Source organism: Mya arenaria, chromosome 7 (genome assembly GCF_026914265.1).
Source record: "Mya arenaria isolate MELC-2E11 chromosome 7, ASM2691426v1".
Lineage (NCBI taxonomy): Eukaryota > Metazoa > Mollusca > Bivalvia > Myida > Myidae > Mya > Mya arenaria.
Genome location: NC_069128.1, coordinates 17135156 through 17157125, shown reverse-complemented (window position 1 = coordinate 17157125; position 21970 = coordinate 17135156). Strand labels below are relative to the sequence as shown.

Below are 21970 nucleotides of genomic sequence, written 5' to 3'. Positions count from 1 at the left end.
TAACTGGCGTCAAATTGCCTCAGTGGTCAAGTTAGCTGAGACTTTGCTGCGGCCAGTACTTTGTTATAACTACTATTATGTATTCTTGGTAACAAAGATTACAGTTTTAGCAGATTTGAAAAAATGATATTTAAAACTCACTGGCAAATAGCACTGTTCATGAAGGCAATGAATTGTGGAAAAATCCCGATAACCAAATTTTGTGAAGCCAAACAAAAGCCCCCAAAAATTGTTTTAAAATTACTCTGTCATTTTAAAGGTTATTTACCATAATATAATTATATATATATATTTTGTTCATCTATTTGATATTTGAAGTGGGAGATTTAAAATTTGATGGGTGGGACTTAAAAATTGTCTCTCAGTGCAAGATTTGATGGGTGATTTTGTCCATCTATGTGATTTGAACGGGGTACAGGGGAGATTTTGTCCTTTAATGTGAAATTCGATGGGAGTGATATTGTTCCATTTACTATTACAGTCATGTTGTCACCATGACATGATACATGAAAAATTTATATGTATATGTAGACGATGTACTTGGTACAAGTCTGAATAAAATGACTGTTCTGTTCTGTCTGGTAAACAGACATTAGCCCCAATGTTGAATGAGGTATTTATATATATGCAGGGGGGCTATTGTTTGGGGGGGCTATTGTCTGGGAGGGCTATCATCCGGGGGGGATATGGTCCTAGGGGCTAATGTCTGGGGGGGCAATCATCCGGGGGGATATCATCCTACACTCATGTTGAATATGTCCTATGTACTTTAAGCATGATAATTGTGCAGTCATTCTTAAAGCTATAGCTCTATTGTTGGATGTCAATTTCCTCCTCGATGACACTTGAACTAAGTATTCGGTGCCAAAAAAGTGTAATACTCTAAATTAGAGTGAACAGATAGAAAATTGTGGCAAAGAGCAAGAAAATTGTGTACCCACTAGCCGGGCTCAAACCAGAAAACCTTAGCATGGAAAGAAATGGCCATTCAAACCATTTTCCAAGTTCATCAAGAGCTATGCCCCATTTCATTAAAACTCAAAGTCTTTAGATCGTAATTTTTCAGGCCGCCAGGTGTTTTTGGAATACACTGTCTGCATTTCAATAAAAATATCATGAGGGCATTTATCGCGTACATTCTGCCTTAGCTTTAATGATGTACCTGAGCACTCTTCAGCAGCTATGTATAACATGATTTTAACATTAAAAGATGTTTTTTCAATAAAGATAAAGAAAATGAAGTAATTTCCGAAAAATATTGAGTGGTCATTTCATGACAAGGAAATTGCCTAAATTAATATACCATTGACATTATGATAAAAAAATACTTGAGATGTCTTATGAATACCTCCCTAGATTACATCTGCTTGTTCTGGCAAGTTTTAAGATGAAAAATACTGTGATTTAGCATTCATTGCCAAATCTTATTCAACAATATCATTATGAATCATGCATAGCCCAGTGGTCAGTTTAATGACAACCTCTTTGAGTCCAGGTGATAATTGAGCTTTTCAAAGCCGGAATAAAGGAATTCATAAACTTGTGAAATTCTTTCAATGGCTGACAATCAAAGGCTAGTAATTAAAGTACTTCGGTTTAGCATATCAATAGAAATCTCTCAAAACAACAAAGGTTACAAAACATGTTTCTTTGATTACATAACATTAATTATTCATGTCATTGCAAGATCACGGAGTCCTTAGCTCTTCATAACAAAAGCATTATTGAATACCAATGAAGAGAATAGGATAAAAGAACATAATAAATCCACCTAAAACAACCAAAGCTTGACCAGTCAGCCATAACAGGTGTGAATACCAGAAATTCAACAGTTATGCAATGTTATCTCAGTTTATCTGAGGTAAATCAAAGGTATTCATGTAGACCATTGCTTGATAGACCCAATGGCTATATGACTAAAAACACACTGCTATAATGTGACCATTGACTACTGAAGCACAACACTTTGAAAACAACAACATTTTGCTCACCTTTTACTAGAGTTATTAGCATGTAATCCTTGTTCCTTATATATCTTGTACATTGAATTTGTGGTCTAGTGTTAACACACTTGACTGTCAATCCAGGGGTTGCAGGTTCCATTCCCCACCGCAACACTAAAAAATACAAATCATTTTCCGGCAGCTACTTTAAATGGGGGTCCCTTGTGCAAGTGCTTTACGCTGGTGCACATTAAAGAAACCTGCATATCACGAATAAAGTTTGAAACCAGGGTAGCTCTAACCAGGGTCACATTTTGTCTAAGCACTATAAGGCTCCAAAAACATAAAATGGCTAACCATCATATCGGAGCACTCGTCAAATGGGCAAAGCGGTAGTCGAGAATAAATAAGCTTACACACCCACACCAGGTACTGCATTTATAAGGCATCTTAAGTCATTTTCTTAAAATTTTCACAGTAAAAATTAAAAGATATGTATTACTGTTTTTAACATAAAAGCTGTTCAATAAGGGGCTTGGGTTGGCTGTTGAGCTTATCTGACCTCACCATGGGCTCTGACCATTCGCCCAGCAATCCACCATGGATGATTGACAGAGGACAGGTTTTTCCATTCAATGATAAGGTTGCCTGTTTGGTGAGCAAAATTGCTACCTCCGAAAATGCCTGAGAAAGAAAAAAGTTAATTTTTAGTACTATGTCAGTAGCTCATTCTTTTTAAAGAACTCAAAGCAATGCATTGAAACACTGTTGTGATTATCATTATAATCATTTCCTTTAAAAGTCTTAAAACTCTTCAATATATAAATATTACACAGTTTATACCTATATACATGTACAAATAATAAGCTTAAAGTAATCCTGTCAAAGGGATTGTAATTTGTTTGAGAAACCGGGCCCAGGCAGGTACCGGTAAGAGTGCAGTCTATAGAATGAAAACACATAAACATCTAAGAAATCTTAATTAAAAAAAGAAATATGCTTTTTTAGAGTTTAATAAATACTTTAAACATATTTAGTTTAATTTTCTAATCGTACTGAAACATCAAAAATAGGATATTTGTTTGTTAACTCGAAATATATTATACAGAATAAGCACCAAGAGCTATATTTACCTTTCAGGTCTTCACGAGGTGAAATCTTGCACTGAAACAAACAATTTTCTTTTTATTAAATGCCTTAAAAGGATATATGAAATTATGGTTGATTGTATTTTTCAGGAAATCATGCGTATTGTATGGGAATTCAGTTTTTATTTCAATGATAAATCTTTAAATATCAGCGGATAGCATAAAATAAAATGTTTTCCTAATGATTTAACTCGGTGTAATCTGCTATATACTTATGGCATTTGTTGTAGAACATTATATTTTTTCCCTGCGAGGTAAGAAGGTTTTGAAATTAGAACCTGTCACTAAACAATTTGCCAAGCCATAAGTTAGACACAATGTTTGTTTTCTCTAACAGGTTGGAAAGTTGAGAATTTTGATTTTGAACGTGACACAAAACATTAAATCAATAAGGTATGGCCCAAGATAGTTGAAATTTGAACGGGATGTTAAACTATCAATAAATTCACCATGGCACTTAGTTTGGTGTTACTGAGCATGTAGGTAAGGTTTGAAACATGAACGTGATGTAAAACATGAAGTAATTAGTGTATGGCCTGTAGCTGAAATTTGAACCGGATCTTAAACAATCAATACATTTGCCACAGCATTAGTAAGATCATAAACAAGACTTATAGATCAGACATGAACAGCCAACAATTGCTATAACAAATAATTTAATTACTGAAAAGGTATTAAAGATTTCCTTTGAAATATAGGTTCCCATTCAATATTTATTTCTCCATAAAAGCTTTGAACGCTGATTAGATCAGCACAGAGCAGGAAAACCAATTTAACGACCATAAGGTTGCCGGTGGTCAGGTTGACCATATCTGGCCGCGAAATGATATCTGAGTTATATGCTTGGCTGGTTATTTAGTAATACTTACTCACCATAAGATCTTAAATAAATTGCTTGAGGATTATACAAACCTTTGAGGCATTGAGGTGTTTCTAATGAATTCAGACAGATTGGTTAGATGAATGTATTGACCAAATTGCCCATGTCATTTTCATGATTATCTAAGATTTTGTTCAAGTACCACAAGCACTTATTTAATTTCTTGAACAGTTTACCCTTTCCTTCATACAAAAGTGGCCATATTTGCCACCCCTAGTTTATCCCCTTGTTATAAAACTTAGTGTTAAAAGCATATATATATAAGGCTTTGGATGAAGGAAAATGTTAAAAGAGTCTTGAATAGACACACAATATAATATGATCATCATTTTAGATACAGAAGGTTTACATCAATATCTGCCAGAGAATCTTTTTCACACACACGCACGAAGCATGAACGCACACACACACGCACGCACACACACATTTTATTTTGTCATAGTAACATTATGTTACAAAGAGGATTCTTTCTAAAAATGATCTGAAATACGAGGCTGAAACCGTAATTTTCAGGATTTTTTGGTTCTCTTATGCCGACTGATATAAATCTTACACATTTTGGAGTATTTCTATGATTTTGCTCCTTTTTTCATGTTAGGCTTGGTGAAAAAGGATAACAGTGTTATTGAAAGCTTCTTTTCACAATATACTACTAATAGGTACTTTAATTTTTATTTCCTCCATGTTGGTGAACAGTATAAATCTCACTCTTTTTCTGAACCACACTCACACATGACCTCAGACAATCTGCGCTTATTAACAGTAGTGTGATATACCATTCGCTATATTTTGATTCTGATAAACTAATTAACAAAACTGCATAAAATTACAAAATGAGTTCCTCATTACAGGGAGAAAGTTTAGACAAATAAGGAAAGCCGAAATTCTGACATTTACTGTTTATGTTCCTCAATTTATGCATTTTTGTTTGAAACAAAAGTGTCCTTTAGTGTCTTGATTTCAACCTCCAAATGTACTTATTGTTTAATGTAACCGTATATCATATACATTTAATGTTCGTAAGCTTAAAACTGTAAAAGGAAATATCATTACAAGTACATGGAATAAATTTTTGTGTATATTATATTCACAATATTTTGTGATTTATTTATATTTCATAATTTGCCTCACTCTTGTGTGTAAAGTGTTAATCCGAAGCCACTACGCTTGCTTTTAAGTTTCTTTAGGCATACTTATAAAGAAAAAGACAACAATCGGTTTAAAATAATTCGAATCACAAATGTTTGAAAATTAGATTAAAGATCTAATATCAAATTTAAACTTAAGGTCACAAAAAGTATATAAGGATGGTTAAAATTCAGATTGAAAAGAAACAATGAGGTTATTATTTGTTTAATTATTTATTAAAATTGTACAAAACAAGTCATTGTTCATGGAGAAAAGAAGAACAAAAGGAAAACCCATCACGTTTTTTTTTTTTGCTAAACACATAATCATTGTTGTTTTTTGTTGAATTTCAAAAGGAAAATTAATACACATATTTTTGTTAACCTAAATTTGAGGTGTAAATGAGAGACTGTCTTTCCGTTGTATTTTTTTTCTTTTAATGTTTACACATCAAATTACTACGTAAACCATATGTTGCAATCAATTAATAATAATAAACTAATTTACCGTTAGCCTTGCTTCTATTGCTACATGTCACCAGTGAGTCTCACCAAGTTCCATGCAGTTTTGATCTAATTATCTAATAACTTCTGTACATTGTCTGCTTCTGCATACTTGTTGGCCCTTGCTAAGGCGTCACATGACACATTAGGCAATTTAGCCCTATCAGCTTGGTGTCATTTATGAATACATGGTTTAGAAGAGTATGTATTTATATTAAGCCTGTTTAACTATTTATAAAAACATCCTAATTTGTCAAAAGTGACACAAACTTTCCCTTTTTCAAGGGTATAAGTTTTGGCAAGAGTTTACAATTGTTCCACCACTTAAAATGCTGATATTTTTCCGCTCATAATTCACTTTTTTGCACCTGATATTTATATTATTCTATACGGTAAGAGATAGGTAAGCATGATTTATTATGATGGTATTGGTAAGTTGTTTTTTTAAATTATTAAGAGGCAGATTTGCTCTGGTAATTTCTCAAAAAAAGTTTTGTGGCTATTTAAGTTTGGAATAATGAGCTGGTCATTCATGATTGACCCTGTGGCTTCCAAATTGATGAAAAAAAATGGGAAAATTCAAAATCATGCAAATATAACTTATATTTTAATATAAGAAACAACAACATTTTCTGTTTTGAAGTAGCTTATTCTGCAAGTGTGAAAACAGTATTAAGGCAGATATGACACTAGGATAATTTCAAGTAATCTGTATGACTTTGATTGTTCATGAAACAGCTCCCAGGGCCCGGGGGTCCTACATCGTTTGACTGTCTTCATGTTAATGTTAATAAATAATATAAATACACAGTTTTGCCTGTCTGCTATACCATGCAGCACCGTGTCTGAAAGTAAAACTGAATATATAATATGTTCAAGCTGACAATCCATGAAGTTATTTAATACAAGGGAGGCAACTAAAATACATTCATCAATCATGCAGTTGAACGATTACTTCCCTTATTTATAAATTTGCCATTTCATTCAAAGAATAATTGTAAACAAACAGAACGCTACGCAGGTAAGTTTTCAAAGTAATTTCAGTTAGCTGGACAAACAATGGATTATATTAGCAGTTCAGAGTTCACATCTATTTTCATCCGACCATGATTTATCAATTGTCGTATTTTTTTAACAAATAATGCAGAGTTCAGAAATGAATAAAAATCGACCACATTCGTTCATTATACTCTATACCTATACTGGTTGACGGTACATTTCCGAACAGGGCACAAATCCCGAACACCTGCTGAAATACGCGTTTGTCTACCGTGATCGATTATTCGATTATCTAGATCAATACAGAGGCTTGCCTTGGTCACACTTGCGAAGTTTCATCTTGTTTTGTTAAGTATTTTTCTAAAAAAATGCCATTCAAAGTTTATACGCTTAAAGATCAAAATGTAGCACACGGGAAATGACGTCAGATGACGCACGCGCCTCTTTAGGTTTTGCAGTTATGTTGACCTACATTCAAGATATTTATAAATAGAAATCACGCTTTACATTTGAATTGCATGTTTTAAAAAACATTGGAAGCAATAAATAACTTCGCAGCTAAGTGTTTACTGAATATAGCATACTTATTAATCATAATTGTATGACCATTTATTTTCACGTTGCAAGTGTTCAGTATTTGTGCCCTCCAAAGCATAAATTTAAGGGTGATTTACTGTCCATAAAATGAATGATTTTTGACATAAAATTGATGAGATCGTGACTATGTACTTTGACAGATGTTGTGACATTAACCAAACATGTTTCATACGAAATTTTAACTTACTTCAACAAAAACTCTCCAAGATAATTGTGAAAAACCTCAAAAAGTGTTCGGATTTGTGACCTTAGCCAGTAGACTATATAGGGTTTAAGCCAAAAAGAACAGGGTGCTTAGTGTTAAAAGGCACTTTGTATCGAGCTATGAAGAATTAGAATTTTGATAGCCAAATATGTAACGTTTGTATGTAACCTGTATCTTGGACCAATAATACACCTACTCCCAGCTAGTATTCGTTAGATGAAAACATAAGAAATATTTAATGTTCTTAACAACTAATCTACATGTATATAGGCCCAAGAGTGCTATTCAAAAAGACAAGGTCAGGGTGCCTTCCAGGGAACGTTCCATAACTATTTAGTTAAAACCCTTAATCAGATGCAAATGGAAATTTTGTTGTTTAAACCATTTTGATCAGTGATGTTCAAGACGTAAACAATCAAGCCAAGTCACTGAGCTTATCAAAAATCCCCCTGTTGGAAGCATTATGTAAAAAAGTATCCCCGCAAAAAACATTAAGCAGACTGCAAAACTCTTCGACTTTATGATTATGTACATACTAAATGAGTTGGCTTAAACATTGTTTACTGAAAAAAATGCCATTTTTAATATTGTCTGTTTCAGGTATAGGCTTTTATAAAGAGGATGGCAGATTTTATCGAAAGCATGGAAGACTGGCAAGGAGAGAGAAATCTGGTTGACTGTAACCGCTTCATGTTTCAAAACCAGATCAATTGTGATGTTACCTTTCTGCTTGGCTTGAAGCGGGAAGCAATCTCAGCACACAAGTACATGCTTGTGTGTCGCAGTTCAGTTTTCCAGTCCATTTTCTGTGGAACCATTGCTGGAGACAAAAATACTATACCAGTGTCGGATGTAGAGCCGGACACATTTAGAGGGCTACTGCTGTAAGCTTGTGTTTTTATCCTAGGCCACATTTAATAAATAGCTTCTTTGGCATAACGCCCCAAAAAGTATTCATTAAGTGTGGCCCTTTCTCTTATAATTGAAAAACAGTTTTAACAATAAACTTAAAACTTAACAAAAATTCTGTATAATAATTGGCTTATTTATTTTAGGAAGAAAACATATTTTCATAGCTTAACGAATGCTTACTAGCAGTTTTGCTTTGTTGTCATCAATGTTGTGTAAAAACTGAATAAAGTTTACCATACATGTAACTCATAAACCATTGATCATTATGAAATAAAACTTGGTACAAAATGAAAATATACATATGTTATCTGCAGCATAAAATGTATTTTTTCTTCCAGGTTCTTCTTTTTTTTCCCCTACATCATGTGACCATATTATCATGTAACAATTGGCAGATTTTTCAGAACTTAGTTAAAAATAACAACATTGTTAACTGTGTTGTTGTAATGTTTTAATATCATACCCCATTCATTATAGTTATAACTAATATGTCTTATTGTCTACAGATACATTTACACAGATGAAGTAAAAGTTGATGACAGTAATGTGAAGGACTTGCTGTATGCGGCCAAGAAGTATGCTGTCAAGGGGCTGGTGGAGCAGTGTCTTAACTTCCTCCATTCGTCAATAACAGTAGATAATGTCTGCACAATACTTGAAATGGTATGTCCTATTGTGTTAAAAAATTGACCTGATTTATTGGCTTCTCTGTTTTCCTGGAAAAAAAGTTGTGTTATTGTGATAGGCATTATTGTGATAGGCGATATTGTGACAGGCGTTATTCTGATAGATGTTATTGTGATCGCTGTTATTGTGATAGGCGTTATTCTGATAGATGTTATTGTGATAGACGTTATTATTATAGCCTTGGTGTCGTTGTCAGCGACAGCCATGTGTTTGTGCAAACCTTGGCTGTATTTCAAAAACTTCTCAAGATATTCAATTCAAACTTGGTACATATTATTTATGTTGTCAAAGACAATATGAATGTACAACAAAGCCAATAGCTCAACGGCCCTTTTGTTTAATCTCAGTTATGAAAGCAGCTGGAAGCTGATCTGCATCACTCATAAGTCTGATTCTTGGGTAGAAATAGTACATTTTAGAGCAGCTAATTAATATACTGGGCCCTTGGTGGTGCACAAACATACAATGTCTGATGAAAACTGGACACAGTACCTAACGGTAATACAGGTCTCTACTTCTCAGTTTACACATTTGCTGTATGACAAGAAACATTGTGTTATACTGTATTTATGTGATATTTATCAGTTTTCTGGAGAGAGAAAAAAATCTAGGTATTGTCACAGCCTAGGTGTGGTTGACTTCGGCCTCGAATCTTTGACTTTGACAAATGTCATCAAGTTTGAATCTTTACAGAAATTCATATGAAACTTTAAATAGAAGCAATACAAACATGTGTTCCAAGGTTTATAACTTGGGCTTTATTTTTTTTCAAGTTATGACACTTGCTCAACTGAAAAAAAAAAACCTGACAAGCATTAGTGTTGCTCTGTTACACATTGTTTGCATACCAATAGGAAGCAACATAATAACAGTAAACAAGTCTACAAACATTTCACATCCAAAAATTTACAATTATAAATGATAACATAATTTTGTATACTTTTTTCTTTCAGGTACACATGTATAATGGCAAAAACATTGAGGGAAAGTGTATAAGCTTTGTTCATGAACATGCCAAGGAGGTTCTCAAATCCCGCACATTCACAAAACTGTGCCAGACGTGCGTGCAACAGATTATTCAATCAGACGAGATGATACTTGATGAGAAGACAGTTTTGGAGGCAGTGCTGAAGTGGGCGGAGTTAGAGTGTCGGAGGCGGAACTTGTCAGTGAGTGAAGGGAGATATTAAATTTTTACATTAGCCCAACATGTTTTTGTAGGACCTCCTCCCCATCAACTCCTCCACCCCACCAATGAAGCTTTTTCAAGGTTATCTGCCTGTATAACGAGGAACAAACAAAACAATCTTTGACTACATTTAACTGTTTAACATATGAAAAATGCAAGTAAAACCTTTTTAAAATAATGGGAGTTTCATAAACAATCATAATTTGGGTTGAAAAAAACAAAAAACAATTATATATAATGTAGTAACATTGATAGTGTATTCCTAAAAATTATTATGCAAACTTTTTTAATGAGAGTTAGTTTAACTGTGATAAAGTATATAGAAGAAAAAGATACAATTTGTATCATATTATTGAATTATGAGTTCTGATTACGATTCAAATCTGTTATATTTCAATTTTTCTTTTGAGAAAATTGACATTTATTTTACATGAATTGCTTGGCTTTATGACATTATTGGTTATTTCAGTTCTTACTCTGATTGGACAAGTACAATTTGGAAACAAAATTTACATGAATAAAACATGAATATCCGCTGTTCTTTTCACTAATGTTAAATGCCGCTAACAAATTTTTCTCCATGATTTAATCTGAAATATACTTTAAATTCAAAAGAATAGAAACAAAAAATAGATATATCATATGTAAGTATAAGGAGTGATTTGTATCTTTCATGCGTTCATGCAGATGCAGTATGAATTCTCAGGTGCAATAATAATAATAAAACCAGCGCACAGCTCTTTGTCGAATCCTTTATCACATTAGTCCCGCTGCTTGACTCTGTCTGATTAAAGATGCACTCAAACAATGGTTCTTATGAAGGATACCATGTTTAATTCGGAAGAAATGTGCAGCAAACATAGTTTTTCTACCTTATGCAACAATAAATGATCACTGTTAATCTTTTAGGACCTATGATCAATGTTAATCTTTTAGGACCTACCAGGCATTAAATATTTGTGTGTTTTCAGCTATTTAATACATCGTAACACGGTTACAATCTTGTTATCAGTGATGAATATTTTCCATAGTTTTTTAGTAAGTAGTTAAAAGTTTATCACTCAAAAGTTATGTTTGTTATACTGTTCAAGTGTATGTATTGATTTGATTGTTTCTTTAACAAATTATTGTCTATGTACTGTAGGTAACTGACGAAAACCAGCGTACAGTTCTTGGTCCAATCCTGTATCACATCCGGTTCCCGCTGCTTGACTCGGTCTACTTTACGAATTCCGTATCATCACGAGATCTTCTCTCAGAGCAGGAGATAATTTCCATGTACCAGTTCTACAATGGTCGAGCTCAGCAATCCAGCTGGAAATTTAGTGCAAGGAAGAGGAGGGGGTTTTCCTTACACAGTGTACTCAGGTTTGTGTCCATTGGTGTAACTGTATAATTTATAAAAATATGTTTCTAGTATAGGTAGAGTTTAATTAAAGATACAAGCAAAAGGTTTTGAACCTTTCATTGCATTATGCACCAGTACTAAGGTTTTTGTCCATATGTGTTTATGAATGTGATATTGTTTGAAAACTCCTGATACATGGTGTACTCTATTTATTTGAGCAAAGGTTTATATAATTATAAATATGAAAATGTTTGAAGCTTTAAAAATGACATTTAAATACGAGAAAATGGGGTTTTTGGTTGCTCAGTGTACTCTGGTTTGTTTCCCTAGGTGTTTATGAATACGAGACTCTAACAAATATTTACACCTCAACTTCCATTCCTTAAATGAACTGCCTTTCGGCAATTGCATTCATCAATCGATGAACGCAACATCTTCGGATATGTTCGGATTGTAATTCATTGCATAACAATATACCTGAAAGCGATTGATCTTGTTATTGGTTGTATTGTGTCTGCAGGTCCCGTAAAATATAGATCAACATTTTTAAAAGTGTTAGTTTATTATATTTTAAATATATTGGTACCAGAAGTGTTTCAATTTTACGTTTTAAAGTGATTTTAAGTGGTTGATCTTTTCCCGCGTTATTGTGACGACATTTGAAAAAAATGTTTCCAGTTATAGTTGGGTCGTTCTATTTACAGAATGGGTAAGAACGGATTACTGAAAGGTTTTCTTAAATGAAATGAAGTATTTTTTTAACGTTTCTTGAATAAAATAATGGACTATTGGTGTAAATATAAGGAATGAATTGTGGGGTTGATGTCATTATCGGGGATATGAACTCAATTGGGCTGGTCAAAGTATGCATGGAGTCCTTCGGACTCCACACACTTAGACCAGCCCAATTGCGTTCATACCCCGATAATGACATCAACCCGGCAATTCATTCCTTAAATAATTTAGAAAAAAAGAAGATAAACGATATTGTTTGTTTCAGTGTAAGAGTGCAATACATTTTACTGAGTAAACACTAAAAGTTGTATTTCACAAGTGGGGAAGCCACAATTGGAACATTTACTTTTGGTGTTCATGAAGTGAAATATATTATGTGATCTTACATTGATCTTACTTTTCAACACCAAAAAAAAGGTTTTTCACTGTTTGAGACTAATTAATGACCGGATAGCAAATTATGTTTCTTTCCTTTCAAATAATTAATTATGAGGATATTGTCAACAGCAAAAATATAACAAAAACATTCCTACACTTACATACTGTATGTACATGTAGATTAATTGGCGCCGCTCTGAAGAGCGCGCCTATTATGGAATGGGAATTTATTTAAGTTAGTGGTAGGAGCGGTTTTTAAGTTGATTGACAGTTGGGTTTTACTGTTATTTTATTATGATTAAAAAATGCAAATGGATGGCGATTGCATGGGTGTTAAAAATGCTATTTGTGGTTGAATAGATTGTCTTCAATTTATCTTCAAAACATTATATTTGAAGAACGACAAATAAGTTTAATAACTGTTCCTGTTTCGTTTACGTTTTCCGATTGGTTAACTGTAATATCATGTGCCGGAAATGTAAATATTCGGAGGAGTTCCGAATGAAATGTAAAATGTGTGGACCGGTAATTATGTGAATGGGAATAATTATGTTTTATGTTGTTTTGTTATGTTTACTGCATTAATAAACAATGAGGTAAGCTGTTTTCTTTAATTTAATCGATATTGGATTAAATGTTCACCTAACTTTATTTTTTAATGTGTTGAAGGTGACATTAGTAAAATTGTATTACGATTGCCCCCGAGTTGTCGTATTTTTAGAACACTATACATATCCGGATGTTGCTATTTTTAGAACCAGAAGGTATCCCCGCTATTCATAGGTCAATAATGGAATTTCTACATCGTCGATTAATAGTTGAAAACTCGGTTTTGTCATGAATATACGTTTAAAATAAGTAAACGCTAAAAGTGCACACTGACAGTTGATTACGATACATCTAACAATTTGAGTCATTACAGTAAAACATGGATTATAAGTGAATTATACGCGTAAGAGAAGATTTTCTGTCGAAAAAACTAATGTCAACAATCAGCATGGAATTGGGATATTCGTATCAAAGGGCTATTCATGTAAGTATCTTTGAGTAGTTGTGTAAGTTTATGTGTTCAAAAATGTTTGTTTTTTAATTTCTTTGGAATTCTTAAATCATTTTTATTTGCTAAACGTTAAGACAGCGTTTTAATATTTCTACATGTACTATAAATATACATGTTACATACTTTACATCTACTTATAATGCACCAGTCAATTGTAACCAAAGCCCCACCAGGTCCGAGGAATAGCTGGGACTTTGACTTTCTGTCAAGCCAACCCCGGGTAAAATCCTCGTCCTGCGGGGACGAACTGATGGTCAAATCCTCGCCATATGCCCCGTACCCCAGGGAGCCTAGGTAAGGCATATTCCCTGCTATATCTGGCTCAAAGACAAAACCACTGTATTCACCCGGCACTGCGAGGCCACCTGAAAGTTAAAAACACAGCCCATTTCCCCGGCATATCCCCAGACCTGGAGGGCCGTGGTTACAATTGACTGGTGCATTATGTACATGTTACATATTTTTAAATGTACTTATGTACATCATTTATATATATGATATGAGTATGTAATCTTTTATTTGATTGTTTTATCTTAGAAAAATATTAGACTTAAAAATACCCATTATTTGTTTACAAACTGCATATTTTCAAAATAAACCTGTATTAAAAGATGTACATGGTTTCGGGCTGGAAGCCACAACAGCTTGGACACAAGTGACATTCATTTGCTTGGTGTAGGTCTCGTTGAACGCCATACTGTTGTGAATCATTATCAATTATATGCACAACATCTACACATTTGTGCCTACCAACCCTTACTCTTGGCTAAAACGGATATTAGTGCAGAATGTATAATTAATACATGTGCATTTGTATTTTACGGTTGTAGTTTCTGTTGGTTGATAATCAGAAGTCTAATTTCTTTCAGGCATGAAAAGGACTGAATATTACTATTATATGAAGAATTCCAGCCTGCATTAAATACTTTGTTGGATCATTGAGACAGATTTGACATCCATGTCTATCCACATCTGATAGAGATGATGTGAGTATTTCATATAAAACATATTTGAGTTGGTGTTTGTTGTTTTATAAACTCACTGTTTTTAATAATCCAGTGGTTGTGGTGGTGGTGATGGTGGTGATGATGAATTATATTTATTTAGTAATTTTCTTTATATATTATATACATGTATGTATCAGCTTGTTGTTGTTGTTTTTAAATAATGTTGAGAAATATTAAACTGTTTATATTTTATTTTGTATATGTATGGCAGTATTATTATCTATACAAATTAGTTAGAAAGTACTTTTTTTTCTTTTACAGCACTAAACATTCTAGATGGGTAAAGACCTGTTAAATCAGCATTGACTCAGCATTGAGTAATTTTCATCTGTGCAGACACTACAAGTACAAACGCATGGGAACAAACCAAACTTCAAATGTTGAAGAGTGAAGAATTATTGTGAAAAGTTCTAAATGTTAGAATACCATTGACTAAATAAAACAAATAGACATCAATTACCAGCAGAGACTGTTTACATGTTATAATATTAAAAAGACATTAGTTGAGAACTTTCACTCTGACATTTTTGGAGGGGCATTACCGCCTACTTAGTGTTCTTGTTTCTTTACATATTTTAATTTAAAAGTACATTCATTGTTTTTAAATCTGAATTCTGAGTTAGTATCATAAGTAAAATTCATTTATTTGACATTTTATGAATAAGTCCAATTGAGCTTTTTACAAGAAAAAGGTTGATTTTTAAGCATTTTATTAGTTATAAAAATGTATAGTTACATGACATTATGTATATTTTCTTCAAAACTGAACGGTAAACTATCATAAATTGTCTTTTGAATTGTTCATTAGACATCATAGAAAATATTTAAATGATTTCAGCAGGTTGTCTTATTATTAACTATTTTTTATGAATTTATAAAACTGCTATATATTTTCAAACATCGAAATACTGCTCTGTTCCGAAGACTCACAAGATCAATCAAAATGATTTTTTTCCATGTGTATCAATAATATGTTCGGTTGAACGTAATTTTTCTGTTAACTGAAGTTTATTTTACCAGAAACTGTTGTGTTTATTTCATAATCTCTGATAATGTGAAAAAAAATCGAATAAAGACAAAATATTTTTAATTAACAGTAAAAAATCTTCAAAATTTGGATAAAAGTCCCATAGTGTACCATGATAATAACTATGTTGTCCGTAAAAGCTTTATAAAAGTGTGTATTACTTAAATTATACCTTAATTCAGTTCAAATAATTATGGCCTTTAAGGATTTGTGTTTTCATAATATAGATTTCCTGTTATATTGAGCTTTGTCAATTTGTGTTGATGTTTTGTTTTATGTACAATTACTACTTCTATTTCCTAACTTTTGTCTCATTTGTCAAATTGAATTGTTACATATTTAAGTGAAAAAACACACACACTATTTTTAAAGATGCACTCTTACTCCCCAATAAGACTTATGATAATTAATATTATTGTTTTCATTTTTCAAAATGGGTTGATAGATGTCAACAACAATGTTTCTAATGAAGGAGTTCAATTTGCTAATAAGAATGAACTTAAAACATGGTATTTCTGCCTTGTAATACTATAGTAGACCACAGTAAATCTTTTAGCAATCACCAATTGATCATTTAATATTTGTCATGCATTCTGCTATTATAAACAGGGTGACAAGCTTGTTATCAGTAAACGATATTTCAGTAAATGCATTATTTAGTAAGTAGTTTGTTTTTTTTCACTCAATTTGATGTGTGTTATATATACAATTATATGTATTGATTTCAAATAAGAGTTTCACTTTAAAGATGCTCATTTAAAGATAATGAACAGACACACAAAACTAGACACATTTGATACTAATTATACGAATGATTATTGTTTTATATATAGGTGACCTCTGATTTGTTTTGGAGATATTCATAAATGGGTGTTATTCTTTATTGTCTTCAGTTTCTTATACATTTAAGGATTTTTATAATTGCTTTTCTAGTATATATTACAATGTAATTTAATGCAAATGAAAACACACTTTAAACTGGACACATTTGATACAAATGATATAAATGATTATTGTTTACATGTACTCTGATTTGTTATGAAGATATTCATAAAGGTTTTAGTATTGCTTTTCTGGTATATATTCATTTAATGCACAAAGAAATTATTTTAAGTGTTCAGTATCACTTTCACACATTGTTTACTATTTTTTTTTTGCATATTTGGCCTATTTATGCTTATATGTGCATTGTTGTATTTCAAAACCTTTGTGAAAAATAGAAACAGTATTATTTCCTTCATACATAGTCTGATACATATTCAGTTTGAATCCGTTATTTTTATCATATTTGAAAAAAATGCCATTGTCCAATAAGACACATGCTGTTTTTGTGTTAATATCAACTAAAACATCCATTTTCTACTCTTCTTTACTATGTAAATGAAGAAGTTAACATTAGTATTATTAAACAGCTAAAAACAAGGCATGTTATGTTATAAATGCATTTCATCTAGTAAACAATGTTCACTTTTTATATAACAGTTCAATAATTATGTTCTATTTATGTTTGCAACTTTACAGTTCAATAATTAAGTTCTATTTATGTTTGCAACTTTTGGACGAAATGATAATGTTTATTAAAGTACTACACAAATTGTTGAATTGTTATTTCATATCACTTCTTCATGATGAATGAGGTAACTTATTCTTCCCTACAAGTTTTCATTCCAGAATGTTGACGTTGCCCCCTCCCTCTATATGATTAGAACTGCAGTGTACATGAACAATAACTCTATTTCAGCTTATTGCAAGAGTTATTCTCGTTGTATCTTTTCCTGTCCGGAGCATAACTAGAAAACTACTTTTTTTGGAATTTCATTAAACATCATTCAATGGTATTTAGCACAACGAGAGGAAGTGCAGTGCACAATGACTATAGCTGTTTTAAGCTATTTACATAATTATTGCCCTTTGCCGTTTTTTCTTGACCAGAGCATTACTTTAAAACTACTTATGGTATTGAAATAAAACTTGGTATATGGGTATGTGGCAATGACAAAAAGTACAGTGCACAAGCACCCTAATTCTGTAGTGTTCATTAATGTACCCCACCCCTAATGAAATGTTCAACTTGAAAATCTTCAATTTCAATGCTTTTGCCTATGTTGTCATGCAGAAAACTACAAACATTTTGAGAATTTCATAGATGCGGTTCAATACACCATAATATGCTTGTTGGCCTTGACATTCCTTGTTTTTCAACATATAACAAGTGCATAAACTATTAAACGGCGCCCTTTGATGCTTTGCATCAATGGTCTTTCTTGTTTGTTTTTGAATGTAAGATGTCAATTAGGCTTGTAATTGTAAAGGAACAACAGTAACCGTATCGATATTTTATCGTTTAAAAGTCTTCATTTAAGCCTTTCAATTTAACAGTAAAAATTCTTATAAATACTGATAAAAAGTTGACTGGTATGCAGGCACATATCAAGAACAGTTTACGTAGATAACACAATTATGCTTCAATATCAAATGATTTATTTTCTTTTGATTTCAGGTACAGTTTCATTTCGATGGAGGGGTTCCATAAGTCTTCAACGGAGGAAAAAGATGTGATAAGATTCTCATGCTCTGAGCCCATTCTTCTACATGGAGTGATCGTTTATGGCTCCATTGATGACAATGCTGAGTATGATGCCCGCATTGAATTGTCAGCTGATGAAGACAAAGGATTGCTTGATTCTTGCTTTAATCGATTGAGCACAACAAGAATGGAGCACACCTATGAGATTATGTTTTCTAAACCGGTTTCACTACAGACAGGAAAGCAGTATATGGTGTCACTTCAGATGACCGGGCCGCCAACAAAATTGGGGTCAGGGGGAAAAGTTGACTGTGTCTCCGAAGGGGTTACGTTTCATTTCCTGAGTAAGACTGGTTCTCGTACGACAGTTGAGAAAGGGCAAATTCCTGGTCTACTATTTACAGCCTTGACAAAGCAAAAGTCTACCAGTAGTGTTGCTTCTAACAAATGAAGTGTCCCTCTAAAAAGGACTAAATTAAGTTGATCAGTGTTAGTATTAAACTGTATTTTAACATGTACTATTAGAAATCTAGTTCTCCACAAATATGTTCTAAAACCATTGAGAAGAAGTTGTCATTATTTTCATTTTAATATGAAAATATATTAGTAACAAAGTTGCAGAAATTCAAAGTCCCGTCTTGGAGTGTTTAAGAATTGCACAAAGGTGGGACAGTCATGTGACAGGAATCTATTTTTAACTCATGCTATTCACTTCCTTAGCAACAGGGGTTATGGAGTTCATCACTATGGATACAATTTCTGACTGAAGTGCATTCGCTTACATTAACTTTTCAAGAAATGATATGCAGTAAGTGATACATATTGTCATGAGATATGATATAAATGACTCATATTATACTTTGCACTGTTTATAGTATATATTTTTTTACATCTACTGTGAAGCATGCATTATATTAATCACTCTCCTTGGCACAATGTTACACAAAAGTGTGGTCTTGTGTTGTGGGGGAAAACGGAGTACCCGGGGGAAACCCACTTGTCCGGCTTGGTGGGCACAAACCAAACACTAATTTAATGAACAGGTTTAAATCACTTACAACAGATAAGCTCACTATTTGTAATAAGGTATAAATTGTGTTATATTTTTATATTGAAGAATTTTAAGATTTCTAAAGGAAATTGTTATGATGATAATCTTGGCAAACTATTTTTTTTTGGTGAAATAAATATAAAGTATTTTGACTGAACGAAATAGAAGATGAAATAGAAGAAATTAAACTTTTTACGCTCAATTTTTTGGAGATGAATGTCATATATTAATAACTTGTTACTTGTTAATTTCTTGTTACTTGTTAATCATATAAAGATTATTACTTGTTTCATCTGTCCATGCCTGTAATTTTGCGACATGTTACTAGAAACACATATTATTTTTTAGGGCAAATGTTCATCACTGTGATATTGACATGTATGTTGTGTAGAGATGTATTTTCATATGTTTTGCTTGAGGATGCACTGTTACTCCCAAATAAGATTCACCACAATTAAATTATAATTGTTTAAATATTCCAGAAAGGATGAATAAATGTCGAACACAATGGTTCTTATGAAGGATACCAATTTAATTCGAAAGAAATGTGCAGAAAACATGGTATTTCTACCTTATGGAGATGATCGTAGATCACTGTAAATCTTTTAGCATTCACCAATCATTTAATATTTTGGGGTTTTCAGCTTTTAAATTCAAGGTTACAATCTTGTTATTAGTAATAAATATTTTCCATAAATGCATTATTCAGTAAGTAGTTAAAGACTTATCACTCAAAAATTTTGTTTGTTATAAATGTGAATGTATTGATTTTGAATAAGAGTGTCACTTAAAAAAAGTGCACATTTAGACAACACATTTGATAAGACTAAAGTTTGTCTGTAACAGTACACTATTCAGTTTACATTCCAGGAAATTTGCCTCCCAAACTCCTCATTTTGAGAAAAGGGCTTATCAGTCTATGAAATTGAACCAGTCAATAAATGATCACTTAGTATGTCAATCTGCTGGCCTATTTACTGTGTGTATTCCTAGATGTTTCATGTACTGACCAATTTCAGTATGATAGCAGTGAGTTTGTCATGAAAGAATTGCATGTATAATCAAAGCACTGATAGTGCTGAACAGCTTGAGCAATGATTCCTTTAATGTGATAATAAAAAAGATCATATGAATGATAGAATGGCACTCGCTTGCTCGCTCACTCTCAACCCTGCGGGTCCATCCATCCACCCAAATTGCTGTCACACCCACCTGTTCACGCACTCACCACTCAAAACCCACTCACAACCCAAACCACCCACCAAACTTAATCGGTGTATTCCATGAGCAGCAGAATAAAACGGACATCAAAGCAAAAGGTTGTATTACGATTCAACTAGACTTTTATACTAGTGTGTTATTCTATTATGCCTATCAACTACAACTTTAAGAGAATGTGAACACAATTGTACTATAGAAAATACTCTTTCAATTCTGATCACAGCTTAAAAAAGAGAGTATAACAAATATTTGACCAATTATCCATAACGGCAGTATATGGAAATAAGAATCATTAGACTGTACATAAGCATATGACTTACACACGCAAGGGAAGATATTGTTTGAACCTACACACAAAAACATAAATGTATTGAGGAAAATGACCCAGTCTACCATAAAATTGGAGTATAAACTCCAATATACGTTTGCAAAATCCGAGTTATATATTAGTGGATAATATAAAGGATATGTTCTTCCATCTTACATACAATGCTGCTGGTATATTCATCTAATTTCACTTCTAGAACAGTGCAGGCAGGAGGGAGAAACCCGCACTGAATTAATTTTGGATTGTACCCACTTCGATGACGGGATTTCTGATAAAGTATTGATTTTATTTGGAGACGTGGTTCATTGTTAGAATAATATACTAGCAAAATAAAAGTAACACACCAAATTCGACAAGATATACAGCGCACATAATTGATTTCCTGTAATGTGCAGCGATAATCAAAGCAGAATTCACCGTATCGGGAAGTTTTAAATCATCAAACTACGTCATTTCCAGTAAGGGGCGCAACTCTTATGTGTCAATTTAGCGATTAATTGAAAGGGTGTATGTATACACAGACTCTTATAGAACATTTCACCGATTCAATCGCCTACACAAATTGGAGAAATAAAGTTAAAACATGAACTCACAATGTTTTCTTTACGGTTCTTGTTTTTGATAAAGGGTGGAATAGGCATAACTTTGCTGCATTTTTTGTTATGCTTATTTTTGTTTGTACTTTTTTTAAAACCAATGCACCTGAATTATTTTAAGGAATATATTGCGGGATTGGTGTCATTATCGGGGGTATGAACGCAATTGGAGTGGTAAAAGTGTGTGGAGTCGGAATTATCGGGGGTATGAACGCACTTGAGCTGGTCAAAGTCACAGAGACTTGAAAGTATGATGCAGATCACAACAGCTTCCCCTGGCTTACTTTAAATAGTTGCCTGTTGCCTCGGTAGGGTAAAATCAGTCTTGACCCTGAAAATAAAAAAATACAACATTTTATGGGCTGTTTATCACGTCATGGGACACAATACAACTATTTATCATGATTTGTCGACGATATTTCAACATTTTATTAAAGCTCAAAATCCACATAACCTTAGTTGATTTTTTTTTTTGGATGATCATACTTTCAAGTCTCTGTG

General features: G+C 32.8%; 1 protein-coding gene across 1 annotated transcript; it reads left to right on the top strand.

The window, feature by feature from the left end:
* The first annotated feature begins 6589 nt into the window (after positions 1–6589).
* LOC128240017 (BTB/POZ domain-containing protein 6-like) lies at positions 6590–20160 on the top strand. The gene is made up of 6 exons (XM_052956493.1): positions 6590–6623; positions 8004–8287; positions 8822–8978; positions 9956–10171; positions 11336–11559; positions 18247–20160. The coding sequence occupies exons 2-6, from the start codon at positions 8025–8027 to the stop codon at positions 18722–18724; spliced, it is 1338 nt and encodes a 445-aa protein (XP_052812453.1). The 5' UTR covers positions 6590–6623; positions 8004–8024; the 3' UTR covers positions 18725–20160.
* The last annotated feature ends 1810 nt before the right edge of the window (positions 20161–21970 follow it).

Coding starts and splice junctions, on each gene's coding strand:
- LOC128240017 (XM_052956493.1), top strand. CDS start 8,025: ATGGCAGATTTTATCGAAAGCATGGAAGACTGGCAAGGAGAGAGAAAT. Junction 8,288..8,821: donor ACATTTAGAGGGCTACTGCT/GTAAGCTTGTGT, acceptor TATTGTCTACAG/ATACATTTACACAGATGAAG. Junction 10,172..11,335: donor GTCGGAGGCGGAACTTGTCA/GTGAGTGAAGGG, acceptor TATGTACTGTAG/GTAACTGACGAAAACCAGCG.